Raw genomic sequence first — 25,581 nt, forward strand, 5'->3', positions numbered from 1 at the left:
CCCAAACATAATTAACTCGCCATCAGTGTTCTGTTAAAAAAGAAAGGGTAATGATTGTGTCAATTTCAAGTAGCACTGAAAGATAAGTTCTTCTTCTTCAGCACACACCTTGAAAAAAGTAGAAATAATTCAGATCATGAATGAAGATTCTTTGTCCTTTTCACTAAAGAAAGACTATTTGTTTGCTGCCTCTATTCCTGCTTCCACTGAATGGAGACAAATTATCAACAATTTATTTGATGCAATTTTCAAATGAGTCAAAATCATAAGCCCTTCTTGAAGATCAAATTTTTGGGAACAGCTAGCATTAATTCTCATGGGTATTTGATGATTTTATAGCAATCAATAAGTAAAAATCAATTCGTGTTGAAGAAAAGGAAATCTAGGAAGTTGCTTCTATCTTTTTCTAAATCAAAGTGGTTGGTATTCTTAATTTGCATTCTTGTGATATTCCCACCTCTAATTCTAATGCTTTTGGTTATCAAATCAATGGCATGCTAAAATCTCACTTTGGTCTCATGCATGGCAGGAAAGAAAAAGCAAGATATATATATATATATATATATATATATATATATATATATATATATATAAAAGAAACAAGAAAGGAAAAATTATTGCTACGAGTTCTGATATTTGTCAACTGATGTAACTCAAAGATCACACAACTTGCATACAAATTGGTTATTCATACATAAAATCAAAATTTTTAATAACTCACAATACTTGTTGCTAAGATGAGTGGGTGGTCTACTAAGTAGCATTAAAGTACCTGAGTTGAAAATCTTTGAATAGACATTGAAATACTACTTCAGTTGCTTGACCTTTAACAGCTAGTTTGGGAGTTTGGAATAGAAAAGAAAAGGGGAGAAAGCTTAAGTTATGAAAAAAGAAAAAGAAAAGAAAAGAAGAGATTTAGTTTTGACGTTGTTTAAAAGGTTAGGAAAGAGATGAAATGATATTAGATATATTTATTGATAAAGTAGCATCTTAAAAAATTTCGCAAAGTTTGTTTCAACTTTGTCTTGTTTTCCTTCCATATTTGGGTGAATTTTTTTTTTTTTTTCAATTGTAGCTGTTAGAACAATCCATCAAAAAAAAAAAAAAATCCATCAAAATCTTCCTATTTCCTTTCTTTTCCATCGCTCAACCACTCCCAAACATCAGAACAAAGATATCTTCTCTCACTTTTTTTTTTCTTTTCCCGTCAAATCTAAGCAAGCTCCCAAACTAAGCGTAAGAGTTGAATCAAGCATTGCAAACCTAATTTCCATGATGGTAAGAAGTATAAAAGCCAAGCAACATACATAATAATTTCTTTCTTTCTCCTTTACGTAGTGAAGAGACTAGTTCTCACCTAGCAACAACATGATGTTCAAAACCCTGTTCCTCAACAAACATTAACTTCATAATGAAGGCAGAACTTGTTTTCCATTTTCAGCCCAATACATTGAAACCATTTGATATTTTCATGTGCTACAGACATTTTGTACACTCAAAACAATTCTTACAAGTAGAGTCTTCCTGTTACCTTCACCTGCTTCTCTGGAGCTCAAAATTGAAGCCAAAAATCTATATAAGCTGCTGAAGATTTGAGGTTCGCATGTGATATGATTGATGAACACAAAGCTCCCACTTAAACTGAAGCGACAGCTAAAATACTCTTTAACTTGCATTGCAAGAAGCATGTCAAGCTTAACAGTCAATGGAAATGCAGCCCTGAGAAAGGTTAGAAGGATCCTGTTTGCTGACGAATGGATCAATCTTTACCCAGATAAGAGAGAAGACAGAGGCTAATAGCACAGACCACAATACCACGATGGTTGGAGTTCGGTTTTGGCGGCCCATCATGCCCTTGAGGAAAGGATAGAGATGAAGAATCACCCAAAATGCAAAGAAGATTTTACCAAATAAAGGTCCCCATGATTCATATCCACTGTTGAGAGCATCAGAAAATCCAGCAACAACACCAACCAGGTTGATTATGAGAATGGTGGTTGGAGGGATCAATACTGTTGTCCACTTGATAATGTAGAGCTCTCCAAACTCTGTATCATCTGCTGCTTTGGCTGTAACTGTGAAGTTTGTGTCGATACCTGCAAGCATTTTGAGGAATCCCTGGAAGACAGCAAAGAGATGGGCAGATACTCCTCCAATAACCCAAAACTGCTCGTTACGCCACAATGCTTCGATGCTTACACCACTCCATCTCAGTTCAAGTACACTAGTTGCAATGATGGAAAGGAAGAGGCCAAGAAACAGAACACTTGCAAGATTTGACAACTGAAATCCAAGATATTGGAAAATGGTTCAGAGTTAGCTCTACGTTTTGTTATATTATGATTTTGTGCATTTTGATGTAACAACACACAAATTACCGTTGGTATGATGAATTTCCCTGTTAGGAGGCATATGGCAGGCAATATACAATATGCTACCAGAGGAAGAGATGTGAAGGGATAGACAATGGTGTTAATGTACGCAAGCCTTTGAAGCCATTTAAGACGGCCTCCTCCAAATCCATACCACAGAGGACAATGTCGACTCAAGAAAATCTCCACAGATCCTAAGGCCCATCTCAGGACCTGATGCAATCGATCAGACAAGTTAATTGGGGCTGATCCCTTGAATGCAGGCCTTAAGGGCATGCAGTATATTGATCGCCATCCACGGCAGTGCATCTTGAAACCAGTCAAGATATCCTCAGTCACTGAACCATAAATCCAGCCAATCTAAGAGAAGAAGAGAGAGTGAGAGCTCCAAAAAGCATAAGCATTTCTAATGGATGATTGAACAAAAGTTGGAAGTGTAACTGTATGAACAAGAACTCTGGCTTCAGGGAGAGCAAAGCTCACAGTAAGGCGTTTAAAGAGCGTGATGAAAAACGGGAAAATCATATCTTATGATGAAGATTGTCAATGAGTACAGTTCTAATTTGTCATCCAATAGGGACAATGATTGACACCAAAAAATAAAATAAAATAATAAGAAGAAAAGATAACAGATACAGAAAATGTCTAGGTTCTCTAAATCAATTCGCCCATGGACTGAAAATGCAATACAAGAAGCAATCGAAGACAGGAAACAGCTTTCTAACCTCTTTACCCCATGCAGTCTTCTCTTCATAACTGCAACTGATAACCTGAATTGCTTCTTTGATCAGTATGGATGGATGTGCAGACTCAGCTACTCCTCCATTTTCCATTAGGGTTGACTCGATAAAAACAGAAGACATGCCGAAAGTTTTCTCAAAACTCACTTGGGAGATGAGTAATGACCTCTCATACTCGTCATAACCTGAATAAGTCATCACAGTTGCATCTCAATATCTGCTATTATTCTAAGACTACTACTTGAATCTGCATTCTCATAGATTCCACTATTGATTGACTGGAATAGTTTTTCAATGAGAGTTAAATTTTCTCTCTTAGGGTCAAAGAAAAACTTACTTTCAATTTCCCTAAGGTTAAAGATGGCAGCATTTAGATCTTCCCTCTTTGCATCACGATAAAGCTCTGAAGGATCTTTCTCTTTTGCTTGCTTCTTACGAGGGCAACAACAGCAACAGCTTGAAGATGAAGAAGCCTTAGGTAAACTAGTCAAAGATGATGGTCCATAACCATAAAGTGCTTGCCTGTTGAAAACACAACCAGTACCCACATATACAGGTCCTTGAATGCCATCCAACCCTTTCATGTTAACCTGTTATCCAATTTACCGCAAGGTATTAAAACATTAATAGTAATCCCAATTGGAGTACTTTTAACTAAAACTAGCCATAATATGATCCAATGGTAAACTCACTGATGCAGTAACAATGATGTCAAGGCATCTTGATTTGACAATTTTAAGAAATATAATGAGGTCAATATATCTCAATTACCTTACACTAAGGAAGACAAGGTCAGAAATGTATGTAAATAGAAGGAGTAAGTGTTCCATTCATAAAGGAAAGGTACTTTTTGACAGGCTGCATATTTTTTACATTAGTTCTTTAACAGAACTGGATTAACAGCAAAAGGGATCTTACATCAAAGAAAACTGTGTTTCGGTTAGCATATCTGTCACTCTTATCAATGCCATCAAACCTCTGAGGGAACTGGACATAACACACATCCCTGCCAACTTGTGGATCCATCAAGAAACACATTGCCTCTCGAATGGCCTTGCTATTGTTGACATAGTGATCACAATCAAGATTGAGAATGTATGGCGCATTTGTGAGAACTGCAGACACCCTTACCTGTAAGCGATCAATGATATGGAGTCAGTTGAACAAGATATACTGAGATATACACAGTCACCAATCTTATTTGATAAAATACTTGTACCAGAGCATTTTCAGCACCAGCCTTCTTGTGGTGCTGATAACCAGGTCTCTTCTCTCTTGAAACATAAACCAGTCGAGGAAGTTCATTCCCTTCTATGTCTTGGGCACCAGTATTTCCTAAGAAAACCTGAAAATAAGATTGAACAATTGGTTGAGTAACCAGACTGGTCAGATTGTGATGCTGCAGACCTTTGGAACAGAACTTTACCACAAAATTTGATGCAACTAAATATTTTCTAATAGTTGATAATTATTGAGACTTCCAACATATTAAAGAAGTAAAAGTTCCGGCAAATTATACACATTAGAATATACAGTAGGTTGAACTATGAATAACTCGTATCAGGTGCCTTAGCTGCTTACAGTAACAACCATGCAATTGATCAATGTAGTCAATCAAAAGGGACTTTTCCATCAGCATTATACCAAAACAAATGATCATTTAAGATAACCAACCTGAATCATGCCAGGGTGGTCACGTGTGTTATTTCCTGGCCAAGGCGTTCCATCCTGCATTGTCCAGCCCTCCTCTGGAGTTTTTTGAGTTTTGGCTACCAAAGCATTTATTCTTACTTTGAACTCTTCATAATCTCTCTGCAGTTGAAAAACAACAGAAAAAGAAAAAAGAAGACAATCCTTAGACTGTATCTAGAAAATATATCTCAAGCAGTGAGAGATATAGTCTACAATACATGGATGAAATTGCATTCTAGACTTTAAAAGGAACTTGCTGCATATGCTTACTTTCATTGCTCTCCGTTCCTTGACAAAAGAAGGCTGCACTTTATCCTTCAAGTAATCAAACTTCTGCGAGAAGTAAAATTCTGGTGCTCGTGGTTCAATTTGAAACTTATTGCAAAATGGAACCCACTTCCTTGCAAAGTCAGAAGTTTCAACAAGGGATTCGAATGTTAGCATTGCAGCACCATCATCAGAAACATAACAGGAGACTTTATCCACTGGATAGTCCACAGCAAGGATTGAAAGAACAGTATTGGCAGTTATCAGGGGAGGTTCTTTCAGAGGATCAACAGTACTAACAAAGAAATCCACTCCAGCAAGCTGAGGTGGTTCTCCCTCTCTCTCATACCTGTCATTGTATGAAGACAATCATCTTCCATGCCAACTCAAGATTAAAAAGTGCATTTATGCAGATTAATCCACCATCAAAGAAACTTCATTTTTGCAGCATATTCAGGTTGTTCCACTGTTCTGATAGGTGTTCTCTTTCTATTAGTTTAGATGGAACATGAGAACAAGTGATAAAATATGATTCAGTGATAAGTGTTAGAGAAATAAACAGCTTTACTGGTTAGTTATTTTTTTAAAACACTGACTGTGAGCTTTTAGATGCTACTTGAAATTAAAAGCACAAGAATTACTGATTATGACACATATGATAGTAATCATCTGTTCCTGTCAATTAAAAGTAGATTGGCAAACAAAAATTAAGTCTGTATAGGAAAGAGGATCAGGAGATTCTAGTTTAACAATATGTGTTGCATGGATTCATGTCTAAATCTATACCTCATAGATAGCCTGTCAATGAATGTTTCCCTGTTTATTGGGGACCATTTAGGGAACTGATCCAACACCCAAGAAAAAGCAAACCAGATCTCACAAATAACTGAAGTAAGCCAAAGACCGTACGCACTATCCACTGAATGCGTCAGTCTATATTGGAAGAAAAGGCCCAGAATGACCAGCCGCATTATAATTACAATTCTGTACGAGGTCAGTTGAGTTTTAGGTATTGGAACAACTTGAGAAAGTGGCTGTGAAGCGTCTGCCAATCTGCACAAGTATCACATTTTGGTTACAGATACGTATTACAAACCAAGCAATTATATGGGTGGCTTAAATGTAGGAATTATCAGGGATTTGTGGAAGGCACAAATAATGGGATGATACCATATTCTACCAATGAAATGAGGCCAAAAATCAGATATCTCTTTGGTGGCAATACCCTAAAAGCCTTCCCTTTTTCTACTTCTGTGATACTCGAGATATACTGTGGAATACTCGGAGATTGAGAAAGCTATTGTACAATCACATTCAAAAGTTTGCTACCATATCAGTAGCATTCTACTGTTATATGCAGTGTTGCCTTTCAAAGTAAACCATCCCAAATGTTGCCTGGACCTGTGTGTAGTCTGATGTCTATTTTTGTAAGCTTGAATGTTCTATTTTTGTTGTTGATAGAACTTCCAGGAATTGTTGGCTCTCTCCGATAAGAAGAATGTCTTTAGTTGATAATAAATAATATACCCTCCAATGAAAAGTTTAGACATCATAACAGCACTGTACATCCTTCCACGCACCTTTTTTTGTTTGGTTTTACCTTTTGGGAAATCAATCACGGGTTTAAGTTTTTAAATACTTACTGTTGTTCTTTTTCTTCCATCTGCTGCTCTACGGGAATTTGAACTTCTTTTACGGGCTTGCTTGTGGCTTTTTTCTTCTTGCTCTTCTTTTCCTTCCAGCTTTCTACCCTATTTTTCCAGATTGGATTGCCAGATTCATCATGGTATTCTTCAATTGGCAATAGAAACAGCACGCAAGTCAGTTTCCAGCAAGCTACAAGAGAATAGACATGTAAATTAAGTTTTGAAACTTCAGCTTACTCACCACTGTCAACCGTGGAAACACTACTAATATTTCTTGCGTGAAGTCTAACATCCTGCTGCAGCCACAGATCAGCCACAAACTCAGCATTGGGGTTATCGTTTTTTGTGTTGTTATCGTGTCAAAAAATATTCCAAATTTAACCACAATGTTTCATCAAAAGCTATCATTAATTATTCAGATTCATAATTTTGACAGAGTACAGATGTCCAGACCTGATCATTACTGAGACGAGAAGCCATAGTAGTATGCTTTCCAGACTCTTCAGTATTTTCATCTGCCATCAGTGAGCTATCTGTACCATCCACATGCAAAGAAGTTTAATTTAAAATTAGTAAGTAAATCATATCCACTTTTCTAGTAAGAACATATCTAAGGAAGAAAAACTTAGTTTAATTATCGGATCATTTGAGCTTTGAACTAGATTGGCATATTCTTTGAGTATGAGCACCTTCATAAAGATTACCATTAATGTTCCTTAAACAAAATGTCTAAAAAGCTTAAAAAACTGCAGGCAAAACCTCCGATTCTTTCATACACATGAGAATAAGAAAGCTGCAGGCAAAATTGTCGGACGTTGCTATAAGAAAAGGGACAGTCTATGGTAATTTTTCTCCAAAGCTCTACAATTTTGCAGCATGCAAGGTTTCAGAACATGTACTCAGTCTAACAGCTTAAAAAACCTTCCTGGAAAAAGTTCATTTCCGGATACGTTCCAACTTCCAAGTCCCAAAGGCTTTATTTTCAAATGAAAATGCAGAGTAATTAAAGAAGTTCACAGCATGGATACCATCATAGGGAGTGCCGCAGCGCAAACACGAAGCTCTTCCTTCCTTGATTTCATACTCAAAACAAGATTTGCAAACTGGATAGTGGCATTCATGGCAAGCCACAAACACTTCACCATCTGAATTCAGTCCAAGTTGCTCACCACAAGTGTTGCATATTGGCACCCCAGACTCCATCATCTTCGCTTAACTGTTTCCAATTGTCCCGAACCCCTAAGCCCCCTCAGTAGTCCTTCCACTTCTTCTTCTTCTTCTTTATATGAATGAAAAGACACAATACTGAAGGGAACTACTAACAACTGTTGCTTTCTACACTGAAGGGTTCTGGTGGATTAAGCAATTTAGTGGTGGTGAAGGAAGGTGGGGGCGTTTGATTGGGTGGCTGGCATGTAGGTTGTGGTGTTGGTGTCAGATACATGTGTTTTGATCAGGAGAGAAAGATGGGAAGCAAAGTCTTTTTCTTTGGTTGATCAGAGGAATTTGAAAAATTGCGGGAGTTTGAAGTAAGGCTATTTGCTGTTGGGCTTGGCACATCTCCAACCAACTGGACAGCCTTTAGAAATACGGCCACAATCAATGAAGCTGACAGACTTTTAGAAAGGGGTTAATTTCATTTTGCACCCTTCAACTATACCCAAAATTGCATTTTGGTCCCTAAACTTTAAAACGGTACACTTTAATCCTTAAATTGTAAAATTTGTCTCACTTTAGCAAAATCATGAAGGAAGTGAGATAGTTTTTATGCTTAAGCGGATATCCTTTAGGGACTAAATTGGGGTAAATTTTATACTTTAAGGACTAAATGGACAAGTACTGTATTTTAGGAATTAAAGTATGGCAAATTTTATGATATAGGGACGAGAGTGTCCTATTTTAAAGTTTAGAAATCAAATTGAGATTTCGAATATAGTAAAAGGATATAAAATGAAACTAATTCACTATGTAGCCTCGATCCCAAGTTTAGTGTAATTAGCCATTCTTGAATTCATGGTATTAGTACTCTTATGGGACGTTCAATCTAATCTACAACATTTACAAGGGTTTCCCTTTCACGAATTCAATACGAGGGGGAGGGGGGGAGAGAATCTCATCCTAGCCTTATTGGTAGTATAAAGCTTCATACATACTCCATGAAGCTCAATGTATTAACTGTAAATTTGTAACATGAAGATGTTATAAAGCCTTTTTTCCTAGGTGATTGTACTTGTAGTTTAACAAGCATCCTCGCGCGAAAGAGAACTCTCACAATTGTAAGAGCAATTGCACGGTACAATGGATGGTTCAGATGAATGTATTTGAATAGAGAATGAATTTATTGTATGACAACTTTTGATGAGTGAAAGGCATTTTTTACCATTGCAAAAATAATTGCATCACACCATTGATGGTTCATATGGGATGAATTTGAAATTGGATGAATGTTATTTGATTATATGACAACTGAAAAGCCCCAATAGGTAGCTCGGCTGGTTCCGGTCGTCTGTCTTCACAGTAAGGTCCCATGTTCGACACCCACTTGCTACCGTTGTTGGGCATCTTTGGGGCGAGCTCTGCGCAGCCTGGGGGATTAGTCCGGGTGATTCCGAGATATCTCTCCAGACCGTAAAAAAAAAAAAAGGACAACTGAAAAACTTTTTGAGTCTTTTTTTTTTTTATATATGTTATTCCCTTGATGTCTTACATCTATTATATTAGTGCTTGCATTACATCATAACTTTCCGAATCTATCGTTGTTTATGAAACTCATAGTACATAACCTACAAATGGCCTTTTTTAGATTTATTATTTTTATGGGCTAGCTTGGGCGAGGGAAGAGTTAAAATTTGTTGAATTTGCCTCTATACTAACATATCAATTTTCTCAATTGAATCAATAGGGCCACATGATTTTCCATTTTCCCATTTTTATTGGACGCTTTGGGATTTTCCACCTTCTCTCTAGCCTCTACCGAAAAAAAATACAAGCATAAATGCAAGATTACCCTGAACTCATCACCAATACAGAAGGTTATAGCCGTGCAGAGCCAAAAAAATAAAAAGAAACAGGAAAGTTCCAAGATTACTCTTTAACTCGAAATTAAGCAAGACAACCAGAGGATAAGGGAAAAAAAGAAAAGAACTACTACGAATTCATATAAGCATAAAATAAAGAAACACTTTTGCACTCTACAAAATGCCACATCCTTGAGTATAGGTCCCAACATAGAAGGTTACAGCCGTGCAGAGCCAATCTGAAGGCGGAAGAAGCGCCAAATGCAAATGGATAAAAGCAGATCCATTGCCTTGTACAAGCATCAGTGGAAGAAGGAGACTCTTCTTACTTTGAGGACCCAGAAAAAGGTCAGAGGTGTTCTCGTAATTTATGTAACAGAATAAACCTTGACCACTCTGGATGTGTCACAAACAACTAGGTTCTCTGAATCCATCGGCGTAGTACAGAGCCAGTTAACCTGAGAAAAATACCCCCTCTGTTAGGAGAAGAGAATATCCGAGGAGGAATAAGGACTGAATTGAAACACGGGGCGAGAAATGAGTAAGGACTCACTTTTCTGCTCAAGCTGAAATTACTACATAGAAGATCACTACTGCCGCTGCCTGGACGAACATCAAAAGATTTGGACCAATCCCATAACTTTACTGATTTATCATTGCCCCCTGAAATTACAAATTTACCTTTCTCCCCAAACATTGAAAACGTCCTAATACAGCTAACATTAAGTCAGTGATGTTTTCGTGGAACTATATTTGCTGCAGAACTTTTTTAGATTGATATGAAAAACTTACACACAGGAAACAGCAGCAGTATGCCCTCCCAAAGAGTGATCCAAATGCAACCTCCTTTCATTTTCAAGATTTGGAGGATTAGCAGGAGCAGGAGAAGCACTGCTTCCTGACACTGACTTTGTACCTTTCTTAGGTTTAGATGAATTTTTGGACTTCGCTGCAGCAAGTTCCGATTCAATATTTATCACATCTACAACACCATCACCTCTAGCCACAACACAGATCTTGCCCAACTTATCTACCATATCAATATCAGGAACTGCCAGGCAATGGACAAAAGCAGGATTCAAGCATTGTCCAACATTACCTCCATCAGCGATGTCAGGTGCTCCTACAGCCAAATAGAAAAAAATTCTTAATTCAGCATAAAAAGCTGGTACCGGATAATTTTTCAAATTAAAATAGTTCTGAATTAAAATGACTTTAGAACTGGATAAGAGAGTAAAAGCTTCAACAGAAGTGATCTCCACTTGTAAAATTTGTCATTCAACTCAGAAAAGTATTTTCGTATATTGACAAAAGTGTAAAACAGTTGAATGATAAGAGTATGAGAAGGTGTAGATACCAAAGTCTATCACTTTCTGAGGGCGCCCCTTTGAGAAGTCCCACAACACAAGCTTTGAATCAAGACCACCAGTAATTACTACAAAAGCAAAACCACAAGACAGTGGATGGTAATTATGGTTTCAGGCTAGTTATGCAATTACTGAAAGATAGTAAAAACTGTTGAAGAAACATCATATCGTACAACTTGGAAATGATAAATTTTCATGACACCCAAAGTCAGGAAATCTGGAGCAGTAACTATTTTGGAAAGAGCTAGCACGTCAGGAGAAGAATGTACATCAATCTCCCAAATACCCCAGACACATTTTGCAAGATGATGCATTTGCGTGAAGCAACAATAATATCAAACTCTAAGACAATACAAAGGGAAATAGACTTTAAGTGTTATTAATTCTAAAAAAGCAAGTTGCACATAATGTCACAGCTGTATGCTTGTGGATGCAAAAACTAAGTCTTGCACCAAAATCAGTAATGACCACACAAGATGACTCAAAAAGTCCAATCTCAAGTCTTCAGTTGATTCTGTTACACAATTTGCAAATGAGAGGAGTGAGAGAAGTATGGAGCTAATGCAATAAGCTTAAGTCGAAGGAAAAAAACTAAGAAAATATTAGCTATAACCTAACATTCAACGTGATAATGTTAGGCACTTGAAAACTTATAAAAATACTCACTTTCTAGCTATAAGAACACTGAAAAACCCTTAAAGTCAAGTAACTGTTTGGGCATATCTTCCTCTCAGGCAGTGTACCACACCTAGAGTCCACTTATATGCTATTCTGCAAAAAGTTCCTAATAGACGCATTCTCATCCTAGGAATCACAAGGACACAGCAAACATCTACAGAAATTTGTGTAGACAATTCTTATCTCCTTATACCAGGAAACCTTCTTTCATGCAACCTGCACATGACATATGTAACATTTCATTATTTTATATTTCATAGATCATGCAACATCCACCCTCTGTATCACTTGCTAGCTTTCTGATTTTATTGGTGAGAAATCACATTACAACAGTTAAATAAAAAAAAAAAAAATCAGCATATAGTGTTACTTTTTGTTCAATACCAATATATCGAAGGCCAAACTACTCTTCTAGTGAGCATCTGATAGTAAAGATTTGACAAAGAGAAACTTTCAAAATTGGCCAGTATATCATATATGTACAAATGCTATTAGCACAAGCATGTGTTCATATAGTTGTAGCATATATAAAAAGACAATAATACTTGAAGACAAAAGCAGTTGAGTCATATAGCAGTTTATCAGGTATTTAATGAGAAGGTGAGCCTCATATCCAGGCATGTAGCCAAGTAAGGGAAATCATCTATTGGACTTGAGAGCGCAAGTCATGAGCACAACAAAAGAAAATTATTAAAATTACCTTCCCAGGGTCTCCAAGAAAGGAACTGAACACTGCTACAAATCTGAAGGTAATAAGGAAGGAAATAGTGTGTGTACACTTTCTTAAAACAACCACTAAATCGGCAATTGGTAAAGGGAGTGCTTAGATGCCATTAGAGATTAAGCATGAAAGTCAGGTCTGCAATCCCTCGCAACAGAAATTACATCCAGAACAACAACTAAAAGTTACATACATAAATACACACACACATACATACATACACACACACGTACATACATATACATATATATATATATATATACATATATATATTAAAAGTTTCCATGTTATTTTGAAATAAATAAGATTACTGAAATGTGGAAAACACATTCTTCTTAGACAAACTGACCAGTGTCTTTATTTAGAAGGATACGCTTGAGTGGCCAGCTCTTAAAGTTTTATAAAGGCAATGCTGCCTGATGTCAATTATCTGTAATAGGGACAGAATATAAGAATCAATTGTGAAAGCAACAGAGGTTCATAATAAAGAAAGGATTTGCTGCAGTCAAAGTTTTCTAAAGATGATCAACTACAGAAACTTAAAAGTTTTCGCCATATCTGCATCTATGTGTTAAGGAAAGAGTCTGTGGTCTGGGAGGATGGGGAGAATGAGATGTTCAAACTATTAATATAAAACAAGGAAATCAAGAAAAGCATAGACCAAAATCACCAAGATTACACAATGGGCAAAGATGCACTCCATAGCATTTATTAGTTGTCCTTGGGACAGAAGCATGTAAAAATATAAGTACAAAAATAAAAATTAAAAAAGATGATAAATGAGAGAGGCAAACGGAGTGAAACTTTCTGAACTCTTTCTACCTACACCATCTAAAGCACACAAACAATTGTTTGGCACTCAGTTTTTATTAAGTTGTTTTCCATGATAAACAGTATTAATATACTTGATGCTTCAAAATTAACTCTTTCTTATGGCTTTCCCTTTGCTCCAGCTCTTTTGCTCTGCATTTCTCACTTACTCTCGTATTTCTGCATAGAGGAGAAGTTATAAAAATAACTAAATTCCTCTCTATCAGCTTTTCTCTTCTTCTAGTTCAGTTTTTCTCCTCACTGAGCAAAAAGCAAGGTGGCATTTGCTAGGATTTTATGTAGACATTGTGCTTGACCATTACTCACTGCCTCTTTTTCTACCTCATCTTCATTACTAATCAATTATGGAATCACTATATAGTCCACAAATAGTCCTTTATGTGAAGGCATACTGACAGATGTTTAATTACTTCTCCTAGGCTTGAGCCAGGGCAAGTGACTTGATGAACCATCAAATGAAAGCAAGTATTCCCCTACCTCTGGTCTTTGAGGGATGAAATGAGGTTAGCAAAATCCTGTATTTACTTTACGTAGGCACATGCACAAAAAAAATTTCTATTAAGTACCTCTTGTCCAGTTTGTATGTGATTCATTTTCTTAAAATGTCATTTTAGAATCCTAAATCAGATTCCCAAGATGATTGAAAGATGTACACATACTCAGATGCACAAATACATGCATACAAGCAAAAAATAGTCACAGAAAGGCAAAACTTTGGAATCTAAAAGGTAAATTTTACATTTGTATCTAATGTCTTTCATTCCTGCTACCAATTTAAGAGTTACAGAATCCCAGCACATTCTATGTCCAGTCATTGAAATCTTGCAACCATCAGAAGTCCATTACAAACAAAAATTATTAATCATACAGCATAGCACATATAAGAAATCCAGATTTACACACATTCCACAAAACATTCAGGATAGAAACTAGCTTAACCACCAGCCAGTACCTTCACATCACCACAATCATCCGCTGCAGCTAGGAAAGATGACTTTGAGTTGCAGGCAATCTAAAAATCCAGAAGGAACGATATGAGCAAAGAGATTTTGATTTTACAATGACAATAAGATGAACTGGTGAAAGAACCCCCCCCCCCCCCCCTCAAGTATGAAATAAGGAACGAAAAATAATGAAAAATTGAAATCAAAGGGTGAAAAACAGAACTGGACAATGTTGGTCACATAGAGAGGGACCTATCTCCTATCAACTATAATACTGAAGTAGATTTTCACATTTTAAGAAGACCAAATGTACTGTACAATAACAAGTTGTGTAGCAAACAAATGCAGCGATCAGAATTCTTTGCATGTCTTCTCAAACATGCTAATGAATCCTGAATTTTCTGAAACGAGTAAATAAGGCCAACTCTCATTATATCAATGGTCAAAACTTGAAAATGCACATGGGACTTCTGCAGATATATTTCAGTCTTATATCACCGCCATAACCCTCAAGCAACAGAACATTTCTATGCCCAATCAATAACTATTATCCACAGGTGCCGTCAAATGCAGGAAATATGCAGAAGAATAGCAAATCTTCAGAAAGACACAACAACTTGCAATGGATATCACATGGAAAATGATGAGGTTATTTGTTGAGATGAGAATCCAGGCATTAATGGAGTGAAACAATGCTAAACTAGAACTAGATTTGAGGAATTTGCTCAGGTTCTTACAGCTGAACTAACATACCAAAATACCAACCAGAACAAGACCAAAATGCCAAATGCAAAACCAAGCAGTAGTCCTACTAATTAAGAGGCCTATTTTTCGTCACTCCAGGAAAGTATATTAATAATTATATGCTGTATAAACAGAAGCTGAATGCATGCGGGAGCTCTTAACATCAAATCATACAATGGAAATATAAGACAATACAGAGAATGCATTGAAGAAGAAAATCTTTCTCTAGCCATGTTGCTTTTAAGAACAGATAAAAAAAGGAGCAGCATCAACCCATACGAAAAACAAGAACCATAAGCAAAAAAACATGCACCTGATTTATCTCATCCTTGTTATAAGAGTAACTCTCCAATGGCTTCCATGAACCAGCCTTCAACAAATAGAAAGCATAATGTGTCAGTCCGCTGATACAGGTAAATGAATCAGAAGAAACAAGATAAAAAAGTTCATCATTCCGAAGCAAAGATAAGCAAAAGCTTCCGCATATTTGTTTTATCAGGTAATTAGTCAATGTGGAACAAAAGAAAACACTTGGAGTAGGCTGGCAATTGAACCACCAAAAAGAAATGATGCACAATGCTATCATACTCAAACAACAGATATTTTCATCCGATACAGAAGAACGTCTTATACTAATCTAGAACAATCGACTTTACCATATGAACATCAAAACACTTGACTTCACTTCCAATGGAAACATAAACCAGGTCTTCATTCCCTGCATGTAGAGATACTCACTTTCAGTTTGTCAACATCATATCCATTTCTCTATCTCTCTCTCTTCCAACATTCCCTATCACATCAGTGTGTAGGTTCTGCAACTAAAAGTTAGTGCCCTCACAAGAGCTTCCATTGTAGGATTCAAGAGCCTAACAGAAGAATCTTCAAATTTGTAACATTGTACATGCTGTCAATATTTAAACTGAAAGTTTGATAAATTTGAGGAGAATGAATATCCAAACTACGATATCTGTTGTTGGTCTGTCTAACATTCACTACATGCCTACCAAAATGGAAAGCTGAAAGCTATTTTTCTACAGACAACCATATCGAGTTAGAGCTCTTACTCTATTTCAAATTGGTTTTGCTTTTCTCTGAAGGATCTCATTAAACACATAATCTGTTAGTTAAACATGTTATTGCTAATAAATTGATATGCATTCTCTCAGTTTTATGCAGAAGTCCCAGAAGGCAATCTACTATTCTCATTTCACGACACTAGTTGGGCCTAGCTAGCAATCAGGTGTAATAAATACACAACTAGATACTACCAGTCTATTAGCTCCTTCAGCAATCGGGATTTCTGTTGGCACATATCAATGAAAATATCAAACACTATAATATCCACAATTCAGAATCTTCAGGCTAAAAATCGATTCACTATGCAAATGCAGAAATTAAACAAGAAGTGAAAAACTCATTGTCATGCCCCTACACCCAAATGGAAAGAATGATCGACAGCTCTAAACAGATACCAAATCCTCATTGATACAACGCCCAAAGAATTAGGAAAAGGTTAAAAAGAAAGAAAAACTAAATTCCTGTATGAAGAGCGGCAAATTTAGAAGCAAGCCGACAACTTTATCCACAAGAAGCATACAAGTCCCTTAGAAAGGGGGAAAAAAATCAAAATTTCACGTGCCAACTAAACTAAGTGCTAACATTAGCTCCCAACAAAAAAAAGCCTATACATTTATCCAAAATACACCGTTCCTTATCCATTTAACTATTCTTCACAAAATAAGCCGACAAACAATCCAATTATGATTACCACTGGCAAGAAAAATAACTAAAATGCAACCAAAAAAGAAACAAGAAGAAAGAAAAACTAACCTGGCTTGAAACAGAGAGATGAAATGGGGTTATGGTTGCCTACATCCATCACAAATAAAACATCTTTGCACCTCATATCAAACCAGCACACACAACCATCCTACAATTTTTCCATAAAAATGAAATTAGTTAAAACTATGCAATAAATCAATATCGTGTTAATAATCAAAGTCAGCAGAATTGTGTATAACAGTTAGTAAACAAGAAAGTCCACAACTTTAGTGACCCTTTTCTCTGAGGATAAGAAGGTACCTCGCCGGCGGTGGCAACGAGGCCGGGGCGGTCCCGGGAAGCAATACAGCAGGTGGCGGTGGCTTTATGGCCTTTTAGCCGTCTCGAAGGCTCCATCAGCTTCTCTCTCAAGTGTTTTCCTGTGTCTCGGAAAACTGGCTGTGCACGGGGTTTAGGGGTATTTAGTATTTACAACAATATTGTTGTCCTAATTTGAAATTTAAAAGAATTATGACCCATGCATTTTGGGGAAATTTTATTAAAACCAATGATATCTATTTCAATTACAAATAAGACCAGTGGACCACTATATTTTAGTGAAGATAACACCTATGCTGTTATGGGTTTTTTTTTCAGTTTTAATCCATCTACAAAATTGCTATACTTTGCTCATCATTGATTTATTTTTCCTTTCTTGGGTTCATCAATTAAATTCCTAAATTGCACATTGTTGATTTTTTATTTGTTCTTTTAATTGTAGCACATTAATCCCTAAACTTTTATCTAGTTGAATATTTGTATGTCTTGTACTCCTCCAGCTCATTTTTTGTCACCTTAAAAGTCGTGTGGTCAACTTTGCTAATTTCCAAGATTTTAACATACATATTATATACATATTGATAGTTTGGACAGTGTATTATTTGGAATAATTACTGTAGCACTTTTTGTGATGTGATGTATGTGAGATAAAAAGGTGATTGGGAATATAAAAAGGTGGGTTGGGAAATGTGTTTATGATGCAAGCGAAATATTATTTGAGATAAAAGCACTATCCAAACAAACCCTGTACAGTATTTTTTCAACAGATGCCCCAACCTTTGTACACGTAAATTACACTTAACTTACTACATAAATATATATAATCACAATTATTGCACTCTATGCAATTAAGCACTTTTTTGAATAAAACTAACACATATATCTTTTAAAGTTTCATGTTTCCAAGTTGATGATGGGATATTTAGTAATGTTTAATAATATTTTTAAAACAATAAGCTGCATATATTAGTTTGACCAGAAATACACAAAGATGACAATAACAGTTCTATGCACATCGAAAAAGAAAAAAGAGTACTGTGCACATAGCAAAGCCATCCTTATACATTTTTTTAAAAATTAATCAGCCTTAAATTTTGAAAAGAAAATACTACATGCACACTGACGTTAACATCCTTCAAAAATAGATATGGGATTCTTGTTTCCATAGCAGTTATAATTTTGCCTTTCCTCAATTTTGTCTTGGTGATAAAGGAGCCTACCAAGAATAAAAAGGGTTCGACCCCAATGAGTAGTTCGGTTGGGACTGGTCGTCTGTCTTTATAGTAAAGTCCCAGGTTCGACCTTCACTTACTATCGTTGTTGGACATTTTTGGAATAAAAAAAAAAGAGTAAAAAGGGTTCATGTCATTTAGGCTCTACTAGCTTTAGGAAGAAATGCAAAACAAGAGGCATTTTCAATAACATTTTCACCTAAAATAACTCAAAGAAACACGACAAAATATTGTGGCTATATGTGTAAAATCACGAAATTAATTACTAGCGGTATCATTTTGAAGCTAAATTGTGGATAAAAACTACCTCAGTTTGAGTGCTACACTTCATGTACCTAGTAGATCAAGATGTGAGAAGCCAAACTAATTTCCATTCATTTTATCTATGGGTCATGTTGAAAGGAAATGACAATTCTTAAAGAAAAATAAGAAGGCATAGACACAATTATAACTTGTAAAGTATAAAGGTTTTGAGCTAATGAAGCGAAAAGCGTGGGTCTATATAAATTTATTAGGCAATTCAACATAGTTTTTGAAATGATAAGAAACTTGTATAAAATGAATTTCTTGATAGTTTACAATTTGCATCGTTCAGTGGGATGGAGAAACAAATTCAACAATTTTAACTCAAGATTGGTCGTGATTATTTGTTTCTATGAGACAAATAACCCCCAAAAAAAAGGAAGTTTATTTTATGCATAGAACTATTATAATTTTGGCCATGCGAGGTTGTACTTAAACCAATGAAAACTAAAGGGTTTAATGTCATATTAAGGATGAGGACGTAAATTTAGCACATTGACACATCCTTAATTTTCCTTCAGTCTTAAATTCTAGATATCCAGCCCTAACTCATGTATACTTACTTTACTACTATAATAATAAAGACGTGAATGAGTGGAATTGGATTGCTGAATTGCCAAATTGATTGAATGTTATTCGGCTTCTAATTGGTCCGATTTTTGGGTGGCAATTGCTGTAATTTTGAGCAGTATTAGTGGCAACTTCATAATGTCAATGGTGGTGACTGCTGTAATTTTGAGCAACCTTCGTGGCATTTTGATAACTTCAACGTACGACCCTGTCGCCTCAGGTTCCGGTTCATCATCACACCGCCTCTCCTACATTCTCGAATTTGTCAAACAATCCCTCACCTTAACCACCATTTAAAAAAAAAAAAAAAAAAACCACCATTTTAAATTTGACAAAAAAAAAAAAAAAAAAAAAACATCATTCTAGTCGTCTCCTTGTAGGGATGATTTCTGGCCCTTTTTCATCCCTGAAGTGGTAATTTTCCGGCATTTTTTTGGTCATTCAATTTGTTAGTAATTTCTTAATTCAGTCAAGTGAGGGCGTTCATTCAATTTGTTCCTGTTTTCCTAATTTAGCCAAGTGAGGGTGTCCATCAAAGTTATCCCATGAGGTGAGATTTATAAATATTTTCGGTTTTCTGCCCCCTCCCTGTTTACCGTATTTTCCCAAAATTTTTGCAATTCTTTGGTCTAGAAAATTCGAGTAACCCCTTTCTTGATTTTGTTTGAGTTGTTTAGTTTCCATGGTTTTGTAGGAGTTCAATTTTAGATTGTCTGAGCAAATGTTTGGAACCAACATATGTTATATCATTAGAACATGTTAATTATGGTTAAATAACTGTCTCCGTTTTTGTCTTAGAACATGTGTTAAACTTTTCTACAGGCGCCTAACACCTTTCATGATATGTTTGGACAAAACTAACCACATCATCTTGATTATTTTCATTTTTCTGTTTTACCTATTATATCTTTCTTCCTTTTCCTTCTCTATCTTCTTTTCTACATATATTATATGCATGGAATAAGACTATTAATTTTGTTTAATTCAGTCTTTAAAATGGTGGTAGCTTGTTATTGTTAATTTCCACTTTTAATAAAATCATAAGAAACTTTATATCATAACAACATTTCTCTAAATGTATTTGATATAAGAATTGAATTAATTAAACACACACACACATATATATATAAAGCTTTCAATTAATCAGTTGGTTATTCTAATGCCTAACAAATAAACATATCAACTACCTTTTTTTATGTTTTATTACTGATAACTTGTTAATCCTTTATATCTTAAATGATAGATTAATCTATTGCTTTTGCTATAAATATCTGAGTAATTATGACTCTAATATGCTTTTGATGTAAGGTACATTTAATTTTGTTGCAGTATAGAGTTTATGATGAATTCTTAATAGTGAAAGAAAACAAATAAATACATTGCAATAAAATAAAAGGATGAGTTAAAAAAATTAAATGATTCAATGTAAATATTCAAATAATAGAGTAAAAAAAATTGACAAGTGGCATGACAGAAGGGAAAAAAGGAAAAGAGAAAAGGATAGAGAAAAGAAAAAAGTTGCAATAGAATAGTACAAAAAAGGAACAAAAATAATTAAATAGTAGGATAGTTTTGTCCAAACATATCATTACAGGGGATTAAGTGGCAATAACATGAGGGATAATTTCACAAACCTCCTTGAGATTTGCCTCAATATTACTTAGCACCCTAATGGTTTAAAAAATCTCTCTTATATTCCTGTCAGATTTACTAGACAAGATGTCTCCATCATGGGTGGTAAATTAACAATATTATCATACTCAAAAACCCTAATTGATTAACTAAAATTGGCACCCAAAAAAAAAGAATTTGAAAGAAAAAAAATTACAATAACAATTAACAAAACTTCTATTTATAATGGTGCCCTTTTTTTTTTGTATTAATAAAAGGCAGAGAACTTCTGACACAATTATTACTTAATATATCAGAAGCACATCAACGGATACTAGGAGCAAATATAACTTATTTAGATTCTTTTTGCTCTCTAAAATCCTGATTGTCGCCTTCCTATTGGAACCATAATATCAATTTTTTGTGTTAGATGATGATGATGAATTATAAGACTACTTTCCAATGTTAGATTTTGTTATGATTTGCGACAATATTTTCTACTAATTTTCTCTTTAAGTTGCTCATTTTGTTGCTAAACTTGTATTTCTTTTTATTGTTGTCTTGCCACCTTTATAATCCCAGAGTTAAAGTAGCAGCAACAATTCTACTTGTCTACTACCACTTCTTTTTATTGCACTTATATCTCTCCCAATTTGTCTTTTGCCTATCAGGTTTATTTTGGTCTTAATTGCTCCACAAATATTTATATAAAGGGCAACAAAAGGGTACAAATTGAAGTAAAATATTATCCTTCCTCTTGTATGAATTTTTTAATGCACAAAGGGTGATAATGTTAAAAACATTTCAATCAAGGGGAGGTCAGAGAGATTTTTGAAATCACAATGGTGTTAAGTGATGTTAAGGCAAATTTCAAGAGAGGTTTGTAAAATTATTCCCGTAATACAAATTGCAACTTGGATAACAGTTGAGGGGGGTTTAGCACAATTTATCCGATTTGAAAATAGAGCATCTTGTTCAGTTGGCTCGGCTGAAGATATGCAAAGTGCAAAAGCATCATATAATTCTTTGACAAAACTAGAAAGTTTACATTTTGCACTTTTGTCCTACCATTTGAGGAGCCCTGTTACATTGGTTCAGACTACATTTTCAGATTGCCCTCTCCTTTCATTCACCCCTGGTTGATGCACATTTGGACACTACTAAACGGAAGTAGTGAAATGCTCAGAAAGCGAAAGAGAGAGAGATGTGCATTTCCTTTTCAATATACTAGTACCATTTACAACATGTGAATCTTGTTTGCTTCCATGAATCTGCAATAGAATGCTTTCACACCTGGTTCTCAAATTAATGTATAGATTAAATAGTCAATTTCTTCACCTGTACAATTTAAGAAGCAAGATATTTTTCTACCCCTGTTGCAAGGCAAGACAAACAATAGTTAATGTCGAAATTTCTATTAAACTTCCATCTAAGTTGACCATTCTTCTTTCAGATGTTTCATTGCTATTTGCTAATAGTTGTACGTCTAAATATTCTTGTAATATGCTAAAAAAAAGGGAATTTCTTCATTTCTTAGAAGTTTCTTCTTGTTTGGTTGGCCCTTGTGGCTCCTTTTCATGGTAAGGCAGTGTTCATTTTACAAAATTCGGTATCAAGCCTGGAAATACAAAGTGAACGAGTTAATTAAACTAAAGTGATTATGGAACCAAGATCATCAATTTGTGAAAATTTTTGGTTTCATCTCGCTAACTTGTCTCTTCTTGAGTCAAGAACAATCCAATGCCTAGTACCATAACATCATAAATTGGCCAAAGAAGATACAATTTCTAGCCATCGGAAAAAGATCTTCTACATATGTTTTTTTGGTTTATTGTATACAAAATGCAACTATATACAAGTTGTTGAAGTTGTAATACAAAAAAATGGACTACAGATGCTATTATACAACGTCTACAAGCCTCTTTATTTATTCATTTTGGTTGCTTTTTTGGGTTCTTTTGATGAGGCCACAAGAGTTGCTAAAAAGGCCAAAACAAAAAGCACAAAAAAAAAAAGAAAAGAAATGAAAAAGATGACGAAGTGATAAACCAGAGAGTAAAGGCCTTATCATCTAACAGTTGAAGCAACAACATGTGCCCACCATTTGAGACTGTTTTTCATGCCAGTTTCATTGCTCACAGCAGGAACTTTCCAATTCATCAAAGGGTTCTCTCTATTTCTCCTATCCAAAACTTCCCAGGCTTCAGAAAGGTAAGGCCTTGTAACTGAAGATTCTTCGGGAGCAGAATTTCTTCTTTGTTCTCCAACATCTTTTTCTCTGCCTAACCTTTGCAAGCCAGGAATAATCTCGACCAGACTTGAATCGTTTTTGTCTTCTTCGGAAAACACAAAACCAAGGTCCATAAAGCCCTTGAGCTCTTCAAACTCAAGCTCTGATAAGCTCTTGCTCAAACCTTTCTTTAGTTTTTCGTTGCTCTTCCTTCTCTTCTTCTTCTTCTTCTTCTTCTCGTTATCATCGGTTTTAACTTTTCTTGATTCTGGCGTTCCTGGAAATTCAGCTTTCCCTTCTGTTTCTGATAGAACTATTTCCAGCTGAGATGCAGAAAGAACATAAAGAACTGAATCTGGAGAGAATAAACCAGAGTTCGTGCTTGTTTTGGAGCTCATCATGTAGTCACTATTTGACCTTGGATGGATTGATAATAATTGGCTCGAAAACTCAGCTTTTGGTGAATCTTCTCCAATTTGGTGATCAGGGCTTTTCTTAAGGCTTGATGAAGTTGGTGAACTTGAACTTTTCTTGAAGATTTCTTGATTAAACCAGCAAAAATCGAACAGGGCTATAACCTCCTCTCCCTCCATAAAAGGCTGCTCAAGAAATATGATGAGCTGAATAATTTGTGCAACAAGTTTAGGCTTCTGAGAGTTATACTACCGTATATTGACTTGGGTTGAGGAAATTGCCCTTCAAATTGAGTAAAATTACCAAACTGCTTCAAACTTGCTAGTTTTACACGTTTTGCACCGGGGATTTGGTTGGTTCATTCTTTTTTTTTTTTTTTTTTTATAAATCTACAACACTACAAAAGTACTAGTGCCATATGGTGGGTTTCAAGGTCAAGGAATTACTTGCGTGTTACACGAATAAATAGTTGATGTCACTGGATCCTACTAGGTCCGTGCGCTTGATGCTTTTCTGAGCATGGTTAGGATAAGATCAAGCGTCAAAGTGTCAAACCACAAGCTGTGAAAGTTGCATGATTGATCAAAGCTAATGCAATGATGCTATTTTGTTACTTCTTAATAGCAATGATTAATTTTGCCATCTAAACTTTATAAAGTGGCAATCATGCTATAAATGGCTTGATTTACTCTAATTGCAAGTTCCCACTTGCATTAAAAAAAAACCAGATTCAGGGCATCTCAAGTGTTACAACTTGTTGGATCTCTTCTTGATACCGTAATTAGTAAATGAATCCACAGTTTCTTCTTGAGGAAATATGTCACTCACTTACTTTGAAGAGAAAAAGGTGAAAGATGATCACTCGCTATCCTTTAGTGATGTCCTTGAGAATGAGATGATGTAATTGGTCATCCTTGAATATTGTTGGCAAGGATCCACAGTTTTTATTTTATTTCTTTGTCCAAAAACATTTGGACAAAGATCCATCCAAGATCATAACATTTGGTCAATGAAGAGATTTAGTTACAAAAACAAGCGTGAGTGTCAATAAAGATGAGTGTAGCTAAGTAAGATTAAGAGCAAACTACCCACTTATTTCTTAACAGCCCCAAAACTTATATCTGTACAACTTTGTAACACCACTAAATGGATAAAGAAGTTTCTTCAGTAACTCAATAGTTGTTTAATTAGAAAGGAAGGCAGAGAAAAGGTTTCATTTCTCCATTTAGGGCATGTTCAGTAAGTATACTACAGAGATTTCTTCATAAGTAGTTCACATTATAGCCTAAATGTTGCATCTAATATGGCACAAAATGAAGCATTACTGTTAGTAACGAGATCTTCCAAGATAAGATGTGGTATCTAGACAAGGAAGTTGCTACATCATAGATGTTTAAAAAGTGTTGCCATTACAGATTAGAAGAGAAACTTAGTTACCATAACATGAAATTTCCACATTAATATCTAAAACAAATGTAATTGCTTCAGCGAGAATGGATTGTTTTCAGTAATGTACAATAGATCAAGAAAGAAAGATCAATGCGATCAATACAATTGCATGTTTGCAAGTCCTTCTTTGCACGTTTGTATAGTGCAATATAATAAAGCATGCATATGTTTAAAGGTTCACTACTTCTTGAAAACAACAAATGATGATCATATTTCTTTTAAGAAATCATTTGGGATATCTACTATTCAAAGTCAAGCATAGCATGTGCCCGTATTTGCTCTAAGCTGATGTATCATAATATTGGTATCTCTAACCGCAATTATTAACAACATGGCACTTAAGGACTAAGGCACAAATTCTGATTAAAGGTAATATAACTATTCAAGTTTTGGACAATATTCAAGCAATTAGCATTTATTGGTCAACAAGCATTATTAGATTTGAATTGGGAGAAAAAAAGAAGATCAACCTGACTCATCATTGATAGCTAGAATCATATGTACAAGGGCACAAAAGAATTACTACTTCTTGGTAGACGATCTTCCAAGTTTATGGCATACCATGATCAGATGAGCTGTTCAAACATGGAAGTTACTATATCATGGATGCTTAAAAAATGGTGCCATTATAGCTTAGAAGAGAGGATAGC

The 25,581-nt window shown here is 35.3% G+C and overlaps 2 protein-coding genes across 2 annotated transcripts; both read right to left on the reverse strand.

The window, feature by feature from the left end:
* Window positions 1-1,304: 1,304 nt before the first annotated feature.
* LOC140036115 (cellulose synthase A catalytic subunit 8 [UDP-forming]-like) lies at window positions 1,305-17,262 on the reverse strand. The gene is made up of 25 exons (XM_072077400.1): window positions 17,105-17,262; window positions 16,853-16,952; window positions 15,676-15,737; window positions 15,333-15,389; window positions 14,284-14,343; window positions 12,874-12,930; window positions 12,480-12,522; window positions 11,092-11,169; window positions 10,527-10,857; window positions 10,288-10,441; window positions 10,112-10,192; window positions 8,041-8,125; window positions 7,746-7,928; window positions 7,171-7,250; window positions 6,959-7,013; window positions 6,715-6,862; window positions 5,858-6,124; window positions 5,075-5,420; window positions 4,787-4,924; window positions 4,332-4,457; window positions 4,031-4,243; window positions 3,450-3,702; window positions 3,098-3,297; window positions 2,379-2,732; window positions 1,305-2,283 (listed from the first exon to the last, which is right to left on the reverse strand). The coding sequence occupies exons 1-25, from the start codon at window positions 17,198-17,200 to the stop codon at window positions 1,696-1,698; spliced, it is 4,155 nt and encodes a 1,384-aa protein (XP_071933501.1). The 5' UTR covers window positions 17,201-17,262; the 3' UTR covers window positions 1,305-1,695.
* A 5,643-nt stretch (window positions 17,263-22,905) lies between these two features.
* LOC113726194 (uncharacterized) lies at window positions 22,906-23,661 on the reverse strand. The gene has a single exon (XM_027249775.2). The coding sequence runs from the start codon at window positions 23,659-23,661 to the stop codon at window positions 22,906-22,908; it is 756 nt and encodes a 251-aa protein (XP_027105576.1).
* Window positions 23,662-25,581: the final 1,920 nt, after the last annotated feature.

This window comes from Coffea arabica, chromosome 2e, assembly GCF_036785885.1.
Source record: "Coffea arabica cultivar ET-39 chromosome 2e, Coffea Arabica ET-39 HiFi, whole genome shotgun sequence".
Lineage (NCBI taxonomy): Eukaryota > Viridiplantae > Streptophyta > Magnoliopsida > Gentianales > Rubiaceae > Coffea > Coffea arabica.

Coding starts and splice junctions, on each gene's coding strand:
- LOC113726194 (XM_027249775.2), bottom strand. CDS start 23,661: ATGGAGGGAGAGGAGGTTATAGCCCTGTTCGATTTTTGCTGGTTTAAT.
- LOC140036115 (XM_072077400.1), bottom strand. CDS start 17,200: ATGGAGCCTTCGAGACGGCTAAAAGGCCATAAAGCCACCGCCACCTGC. Junction 15,738..16,852: donor ATCTCTCTGTTTCAAGCCAG/GTTAGTTTTTCT, acceptor CTCTACATGCAG/GGAATGAAGACCTGGTTTAT. Junction 6,863..6,958: donor TGTTTCCACGGTTGACAGTG/GTGAGTAAGCTG, acceptor TGCCAATTGAAG/AATACCATGATGAATCTGGC.